This window comes from Gossypium arboreum, chromosome 3 (genome assembly GCF_025698485.1).
Source record: "Gossypium arboreum isolate Shixiya-1 chromosome 3, ASM2569848v2, whole genome shotgun sequence".
NCBI lineage: Eukaryota > Viridiplantae > Streptophyta > Magnoliopsida > Malvales > Malvaceae > Gossypium > Gossypium arboreum.
In genome coordinates, this window is record NC_069072.1 from 27,079,539 (window position 1) to 27,088,937 (window position 9,399).

Here is a 9,399-nt window from a genome sequence, read left to right on the forward strand (position 1 = left end):
GTAGTTCCAATAGGGTCGGAAGCGTGTAAATTATTGTACTAAATAATCACACAAAGTTCAATTCTCAGGGAAGAGAGGTGGATCACAAGGATCTTTTAAATACCAAGTCTTTCCTTAGTCAGAATATCCCTTCTATAGTAATTTAATAGCACAATTAAATACTACTATTATACCCTCAAATATTGAAAGAAAAATAGGACAAAAAAGAACACAAGAGTTTTAACAAGGTTCGGTAAATTATACCTACGTCCTTGGGCACTAACACCAGATGATAACTTTACTATCTCCAAAATATTACAAACAAATAGAATTCCTTAAGAATTCTCAAATGGGAGAAGAGAGAAAACTAAGAGAGAAAGATTGGTTGGATGAATTGAAATGAGAAATGAGAAGGCCTATTTATAGTTGAGGTTCAAGGACCAAACAATAAATAGCCCATTATCTCAAGGACCAAAAAAAAATTATTCCATGCCACTTTTTCAAAGTCAACTTTAGGGTGCTAAACTTGCACCACTTGGATTGTTTGCCATTAAAATTGTCTGCCATTAATCATAATGTTAACAGTTGGCCATGGAGGTGTCGGTGCCGTGGAAGCGTAGTCATCTTTGAGTTCCCGAATTTTGACCATTGGGAATTACTGATACGAAGCTCCTTCCATTTTCTCTTATTATTCTTCTCATTTTCTTCTTTTCTTCTTCTTTTTCTTCTTCTTCTCTGTTTCTTCTCTGTTTCTTCTCTTATTCTTCTTTTTCTCTTCTTCTTCTACTGTCCAGGGCTGTTTAGGGTTAAAAAGTACTGTTAAAATGACTGCTAACTCACTGTTAAATGCCATGTCATTTTTCCGTTAACTCTGTAATAGAAAATGGTTAAAAGGACTGTTTTATTATTTTTTTAAAGTTAAGTGACTGGAATGAAACCTAGGTGACTGTTTTGTTAGCTACCCCAAAGTTGAGTGACTGTTTGTGTAATTTACCCAATAAATAAATAAAAACGTTACATTTGTCGCATTTTTTTATTTTAAAATGAAATTCACTCATTCAAATAAAATCTATGTTGATTTTAATTTTAAGGGATCAAAAATAAATATCGAAAGTTTGAATTCATATTTTTAAAATTTGAGACAGCATGTAGTAAAGTATTGATTTTTTGGGCTTGTAATCGAAATTTGAATTTTTTTAAAATTTTGATGTAGACTCAAAAGGGTCTTTTTTTAAGGATTTTTTAATTTCTTTTTTAAGTTTATTTTAAACTATCGGATCACACTTAAAAATAATAATTATTTTAATGAAAACCTAACATTTTAAAAATTAACTATATTGTGAAGATAATTTTATCAAAAATTAACATTTTTCTTTTTACTTAAATAATTGTTAAGTTCAAAGATTCAGATAAAAAATTTCAAGCCCTAATGTAGGGACAATTATCAAATTCAAACATTAAATAGTGAATTAACTTTTTTGTTTACTTAAATTATTTAGTACCAATTTGGCATTGTTGTTGCGGTTGAGAAGTGCTTTTGAAAAGTTTTGTTAAAAAAAAATGCTTTCGGAAAGTGTTATGAAAAAATGCGATTTATTAATTTCAAGTGTTTAATATTGTTGTCAAAATTTAGAGTTGAACATTAAAATGTCTATTTTAAACAAAATATATGAGCTTAAAAATAAATTAATTCAGATAATATTTAAATATAATTATAAAAATATATATTTCAAATATTTTAAGTAATTAATAAATTATTTGTAAATTTAATGATACATGAATTAATTTTTTAAAATTAAATATAATAATAAATGATATTTAAATATTTACTATAATAATATTTGTAAATAATATTTAAATAATTTAATATAATGATATATCTAAATTTAAAAAAACAATCTAAATTGATATAAATATAGATATTTTAATAATTTAAGTTTCAAAATATAAAAAAAGTAAAAACTTAACATTTACGTTTGTTCGTAATTTAACTCCAAAAACCAAGAATTTGATCCTGCTTATGGCATTAAAAAGCAATCTTGAACGGGGCCTTATTAAGGAGGGGTTGCAAAACTATCTAAACCGGTTCAATGTGAAACTCCCCCGACAAGTCGGTTTCGATTCAACCCGTCCGGTTTTCCCCTTTTTTCTGGCCAGAATCAATCCGGTTTTCCTTTCTTACAACATTGCTTGTTAGGAAAGGAAAAAAAAAGTATAAAAAAGATACATTTATTTACTCTAAAGCAAAAGGCCGGCTAAGCCGTCTGATCTAAAAAACGGTTCTCCAATCACGGGGCCAATATTAAAAAAACCCGACCCAGTTCACATTTACCACGAATCAAGCGCGTGATGAACGGCGACGGCCGTAACATCCTTGACCGATTCACTACTCAGTTGCTTTTCATGGGGAAGTGAGTCAGCATGGCTTTCTTTAATCGCGTGCCTCGTTTCATCACACGCGCTCTGCGATTATTATATGAATTAATAAATTCTGTGCACACGTTCTACGCATATATACTAGAGTCATATCAGACCGTTGGATCTGATCCCATCAAAGATTGTGAGAAGGTCCCACTTTCTATTGCTCAAATGGAATTGACTGGATGGTGGTGTAAGAGATATAGGGTGCACTTAAACACAACGGAACATCAATCGACAAAGATTGTGTTTAAAACATCAAAAGGTCTAAATATTAATTAAAAAAGAGATCACGTAAAATAAGTAATACCGCCATTTCTTTTCTCAGTGAGGAGCAGATGTAGTAGTATTTTGTATTTTTCCCAAACATGTATAAATTTTTTATGATTTAATCCATGAAGGGTATTAAATTATTTTTCTTGATATTGATAAAAACTTTTGAAAAAATACAATTATAATTATTTTGATAAAATATGTAAATATTAGTAGTCAAATTTATAATTAAGCCAAAAATAAATAATACATGGTTTATTAAAGCTTCTAAACGTCAAGTAAAGGGTAATTAATATGGTAATTAAAGAGAGTTAGTGTGAATAAAGTAGTTAGAGAAAACATGAAAGTAGGAAAGAGACAAAAGAAGTGGGTAGAAAGCAGGAAATGGAAGGAAGGAAAAGAAGCCCATTTGCAGCCGATATTCCACTCTATTTCTTAATTTTATTCTTTTGCGTAATCCACTTGAAAAGTGGCTGTATCTGAACAAACCTATAGTATTTACAAAGATTGGTTAAGACTTAAGAAGCAACACTGTTTCCACCCGCCTTTTCAGTGTCCTTCCTCCCATGTGACTCTGTCTCCATTTCAATCCCCTCCACCCCACATTTATTTTTTCAATTCATGACCCTGAAACCTCTGGACTTTCTTCTCTTTCTTTTCTCACTGCCACTGCTGCCTTGGGTTCTAGTTTTTTTTTCTTCCTGGGAATGTCTCTAACATTTGGATTTTCTGGGTTGGTTGCCTTTGGGATCATAACAACGAGTTTCCAGTAAAGGGTGCTGCTTAAAGCCGAAAATGAAGAAGATTTTGTTTAGATACTTCGTTTCCTTGCTTCTTTTAGGCTTCGGCTGTTTATTCTCAGTTCCAGTTTCGGCTCAAAATGGACCGATCACAGATCATGTCAAGTTCGTTTTTGGTTGGTTTTCTTTTTGCCTTCTCTTTTAATTTGTGACGTTAATGTTTTAATGTTCATCGCTTTTATGGTTTGTTGTTTGGTTGTTATTTTCTCTTCTATCTTGGCTTTTTTGTCGTATGTGTTGTTGATGATATTTGATCTTCTTTGTTATATAAACAAGAAAGGAAAGGGAAAGAAGAGAAAAAGGAATTTTGGATATTGGGATTATCTCTTTCTTCGTTGAACTGTAAGCCAGATTAAAGTAATTGGCAGAGTTCAGTGTTGGTTTTGGAAACTCTGTTGATCCTTTATTTTTATTTTTTTTACTCTTTTGCTTTTTGCTTTTTTCTCAATGCTTACTTTGATCTGAAGTTCTTAACCTATGTAATTAAGCCAAAGGACTGACTTTTGTTGCTATTAGATATCTCCAATTGTTTCATTTTTAGTTTCGGTTTGTTGTGTATGCAGGAGGGGTGAATTTAGGTCCATGGAAGAATGAAATATCTGAAATGGGAGAAGCACCAGCTCCTACAAATGATGAACCTACAAGCACCCTGGTTTTGGCTGCAAAAAGGACAAATAGGCCGGACATTCTTCGCCATTTCAAGCATTATCTCGGTGGGTGGGATATTACCAACCGGCATTACTGGGCGGTAAAGTCTTGGCTATGCCTTGCATTCTTGTTAGTCTTTTCATTGATCATTCTTGATATTGTTGGACTGTGAATATCGTATTTTTGTAAAGACTCTATCCTTAAGCTGAAGTTAGAATCTATGTCAAATGAGACCAGAATCTTAATATATGTAGATCTAATGCAGGGAAACATATAAAACTTGAAACAGATAGTGTTGTTTGGATGAAAGTTTAATGTATTCAAGAAAAGGGACAAATTTTGTTATACTCATTTGGGACTTAAAAGCTAGAGAAATATGCACTTCCTATTATCCTGACTCTTCCTGTATTTGTATTGGAGTCAGAGATGTTTTTATTGATCTTTTACACGAAGGAATGTAGTGTGATTCTTTCAATTTTTCAATTAACTGAATTGGGAGGAGTATGGCTATTAGAAAGTAAGTATGGTGGAGCTGGTAGCAAATTTTCTTAGATGAGCTATAAAAATTGGTAGACAAGGGTTTTTGTTATTTATGCCCCACTCAAACAGCTTTTAAAGCTACAAGTTGCTTGCATTGTTAATATTTTATTACACTAAGATGTTTAACACACATCTTGTTCCTAAGGATTGCATTCTGCATTACTTTTGGAAATTGTGTACAATATATCAGATATTCCTAATTGGCATTTCGGCTGTTGTGTCTGCACTCTGCAGTCTGTTGGATTTACAGGTGCTGCTGGATTCATTTTCGCTGCCTTATGGTTTGTTTCTTTTGGCTTGTTTCTTGCGGTGTATCATTGTTGTGGATGGAGAATAAACATCGAAGGAAAAAAATCAGATCACTCACAAACTATTTGTCTTGTAATGCTCATATTGTTCACAAGTGTTGCTGCGTAAGGACCCAAACTTGAGACTTTTTACAATTAAGATCTTTGTTGAGCTTTTTATCTTATACTTATTTATGCACCTTCCAATGGAACGTGTGAGGTTTCTGTGTATATTTTTTTTTCTTGAAAATGATATTAGCCACTTTTTGGCTAGTTTTTACTAACCCTAAGTCTCTACTGAACAGGACTGGATGTATTCTTCTTTCTATTGGGCAAGATGAATTTCATGATGAAGCGTTGCATACTTTGAATTATGTTGTAAATCAGTCAGACTATACTGTACAGATCCTAAAGAATGTTACACAGTACCTATCTCTAGCGAAAACCATCAGTGTGGCTCAGGTTTTCCTTCCTTCCGATGTCATGACCGACATTGACAAGTTGAACATAGATCTAAACACTGCAGCAGATACACTTACTGAGAAGACTGATGAAAATGCTGTCAAAATAAAAAGAGTCTTCAATGCTGTGTATGGTCCCCTATAACAATTAATATTACCTCTTCACTTTAGAACTAGTTTGCATATCAACACATACTGAGTTGGCCTATTTGAAATTTGTTTTCAGACGATTAGCACTGATCACCGTGGCAGCTGTGATGCTAATTTTGGCTCTGCTTGGTCTTTGTAAGTATCATTAGAAGATTTTGATGACTTTAATCTTATGTTTATCATTTACATGTCTCTGACCTATCCGGAATTTGTTCCTTGTTTTGTTTCAGTGATGTCTATCCTAGGTCACCAACATGCCATTCACATGTAAGTTCATTTTAGGCCAGTGTTGTTCTATAGAAAACGGTTCTACACTTTCCATCATAGTTTTACATCATAAATGATGAATGAGATAGGATAATAACTATTGGACCCGTAGATTGAAAATTTATTATAATTGATTATCCAACGTTGTTACTACATTGGAATCCCTTGTTTTCGAAGTTATTTGATCTTATCTTATCTAGCTCATTTAGAGTACAAATGGAAACCGAAAACATGTGAAACTAACCACCCCCTTGGTTGGTGAATGCTCTTATTTCAATTATACTAGAACTTCACATCACTTTCTGACACTACCAACTACTTGTTGCAGATTCATAGTCAGCGGATGGTTGCTAGTAGCTGTTACATTCATTCTTTATGGAATTTTTGTAATCATGAACAAGTAAGATGTTTGGTTTAGGTGGAAGAGATTTCCAAAGTTTTCCTACGTTTTTGCTTTGCTTATAAAAAATTCTAAAACCTAGTTTGGCAATTGCATCCATCACACCCTTAGCTTGTTTATATACAAGATGTATCAGCTCTTTTGTATTCGATATTTCAAAGTTGCTTTGCGAACAATTTTTTTGGAACAAATTGCTTCGTCCATGTCATTTTTTTTTTTTTTTTTTGCTTTGATGCACAAGATGCCCATGTGGATGCCAATGTCTGATGGATATACGGTCTCTTTTGTGCGTTTCAGTGCAATTTCTGATACTTGTTTGGCTATGGAAGAATGGGTGGAAAATCCCCACGCGGAGACTGCTCTTAGTAACATCCTTCCTTGTGTTGATCCGAGAACAACAAATCATACACTCACTCAAAGCAAACAAGTCATCACTAGTATAGTAGATGTTGTCAATACATATATCTACTCCATTGCAAATATAGATCTTTCCCCAGACGGCAATCGATACTACAATCAGTCTGGGCCTACTATGCCTCCTTTATGTTACCCATTTGACTCTCAGCTCCAAGATCGCCAGTGCGGGTCTTATGAGGTGTCTATGGCAAATGCTTCACTGGTATGTCTATCAGCTTCGATAATTTGGCTTGCATGTTTTCTCAGATGCACATAGACATTACCGGATAAACTTACATCCTTCCCTTGTGAATATGTAATCCCGAACATCAATGTGGATGAGTTTGGCGTGTATGTGTTGGTAGTTACATACCTAAGACCAGTGAGAATAGCATGATTTTATTCAGCTTTACAACTGAAGCTCCTAGGATATTCAGAAAAACCTAAAGTTGTAATACCATTTAGGGGCTAAAGCATGAACTTGCAGTCAGGTTTGATAAAGGACAAAAAATACAACACCCAATTAAGATTAAAGGGTGAACTTTAAGGTAGCATACCTGCATTTTCACACTGAAATATTATTTTTTTCTGCACTTGATGAACATCTCATTGCAAATCCTGTAAATATGAAGCTGTTCTATTTTATGCAAGAGAAACGTGACTGTACTTGGTTTAACTTTTTTTTTTCTCGTTCAGGTTTGGCAGAACTACACGTGCATGGTATCAGAATCTGGGCTATGCAACACCACTGGAAGGATAACGCCGGACAGATTCACACAGCTGGTGGCAGCGATTAACGAGAGTTATGCTCTTGAGCACTATACCCCACCCTTACTGTGCCTTCAAAATTGCGATTTTGTCCGGGATACATTTCAAAATATCACCTCGAATTACTGCCATCCATTGGAGCGTTACCTTAAAATGGTCAATGCAGGATTGGGGTTAATCTCAGTAGGAGTTTTGCTGTGTCTGGTTCTGTGGATATTCTATGCAAACCGCCCCCGAAGGGAGGAAGTGTTTGTGAAGATACTGTTGCCGATGAAACTAATGAGCTGCAAAAACATTTTCAACACAAACAACAAGACAACATTGTCAAGCGCAAATAGTGTCTAAAATTATAGAAAGAAATTAGGTTCAAGTCTATATAACATTCTTTTTCGTTGTATCCGAGACCGGGAAAGAAACCAAGATGGGGCAAAGCTCCATTTTTGAGTTGGAAGGGTAATCTATCGTTTCTGTGTTGTCTTATAGATGCATATACACATACATAATATATATAGGCTTAAATGAAAAATGGGTGTTCTTCTCATCTATGCTAAATATTTTTCCAAAGTGATTCTTCCGTCATACAAATGGTCCATTTGTTACCTTTGTTGAAAAAAAAATTGCCAATCACATATGACATTTTTAATTAATGAAAAAATGAAACTAATATTATTTTTGCACCTCTCCAAATTCTTTCTCACCATCTCCCAACTTATCAAGCTGAGATGAGGTGCTTGAGACATGATTATTGCCAGCTATTTTGTTTTGCTTCGGCAGATTTTGTCAAGTTTGGCCTACTATTGCCACTCTCCCCTGAAGTAGAAGTACGCATTAATGATGAATGTCCGTTCGTTATTGTTTTGGATTGAAAAGCTTTGGGTTTCAAAAGCATTTTCCAACCAATAAGTACAGAAAAAAATCTGGACTTTACTGCCAAAAAGTGTTTCTCCACTCAAATAAAAATATATTTTAAATTTTAATTTATATTGTGTGTATGATTATATTAAAAGAAATGAATTTATAAAATTTAAGTGATTTTATACATTTTCATAATTTTTATACAATTAATATTTTAATAATCTAATAATCACATTTCATGTTCCATTCAGCATGTCAAATTTGACATAAATTAAAATTTTTAAGAATTCCTTTCATGTAAACAACTTTCATTATATTAAATTATAACAATAAATCAATAATTTATATTAAATTATTTAACTATCATTTAATTTAACCATTTGTTTTACATTCTCAATGTCATATCTAAACAAAGTATTTTAAATTTTTATCGCAATTTTTGATAACCATTCCAAATACTTAAAATTAACTTTTTTACAGCATTTTCTTACTACATTATTCAAAAACAATAAGTCGAAGCCAAGCTTCGATCGAACCTCGGACTCAAAGAGGATCGAGTAACTTGCTCGATGCGTTGGCAGAAATCTAGGTGCTAATATTGTTCTAATTTTTTACATTCATAAAGTATGGGGAGATGTTGCATTCTTTGACACAACGAACTTTTAAGCAATATTCTGATGGTGGGGTTGTTTGTGAAGTGTTGAGATATCAGTAGATACTAGCTAGAGAAAACAATAAATTAAAACAGCAAAACAATTGATTGTAAAGTGAAAACAATCGACTGAAAACAATCATTTCATGAAAACTCTCTTGATTACAGTAGTGACATTAGTCTGTTATTTAATGCAGCAGACATTAGTTGTAAACAGAAACAGTTGCACTAGCTGTTAACAACTCTAACCACCTTAACACACTTTAACTAATTCTTTGTTATACATTCCAATTCCATAACATTCCCCCTACTTGGTGACTCCTATCTTCTGCTATCTTGTAACTCGTCAATCTTGCTAAGAACTCTTAAGTTGATTTCTAAACTTAGTGAAGAATCCAACTCACAATGGTTTAGTAAGGGTATCAACAACTTGGTCTTGACTTGGAACACTACCAACTTGAAGTGTTCTGATATGGACACTTTAATTGCAATAGGAGTTTTTAGT

General features: G+C 33.3%; 1 protein-coding gene across 2 annotated transcripts; it reads left to right on the forward strand.

The window, feature by feature from the left end:
- The first annotated feature begins 2,999 nt into the window (after positions 1-2,999).
- LOC108474604 (uncharacterized) lies at positions 3,000-7,913 on the forward strand. Of its 2 annotated transcripts, none has more exons than XM_017776582.2 (9): positions 3,000-3,586; positions 4,034-4,218; positions 4,893-5,071; positions 5,251-5,535; positions 5,633-5,691; positions 5,787-5,823; positions 6,152-6,223; positions 6,521-6,842; positions 7,316-7,913. In XM_017776582.2, exons 1-9 carry the CDS (start codon positions 3,466-3,468, stop codon positions 7,730-7,732), a joined length of 1,677 nt encoding a protein of 558 aa, XP_017632071.1. In that variant the 5' UTR covers positions 3,000-3,465; the 3' UTR covers positions 7,733-7,913. The 2 variants fall into 2 exon arrangements, with proteins under 2 accessions (XP_017632071.1, XP_052881573.1); XM_053025613.1 differs by lacking the exon at positions 3,000-3,586 and adding an exon at positions 3,611-3,827.
- Positions 7,914-9,399: the final 1,486 nt, after the last annotated feature.

Excerpts from the sequence above, each read along its gene's own strand:
- LOC108474604 (XM_017776582.2), top strand. The coding sequence starts at position 3,466 with ATGAAGAAGATTTTGTTTAGATACTTCGTTTCCTTGCTTCTTTTAGGC. Across the intron at positions 5,692-5,786 it reads TTTGGCTCTGCTTGGTCTTT|TGATGTCTATCCTAGGTCAC; the intron begins GTAAGTATCATT and ends GTTTTGTTTCAG. Across the intron at positions 6,224-6,520 it reads ATTTTTGTAATCATGAACAA|TGCAATTTCTGATACTTGTT; the intron begins GTAAGATGTTTG and ends TGTGCGTTTCAG.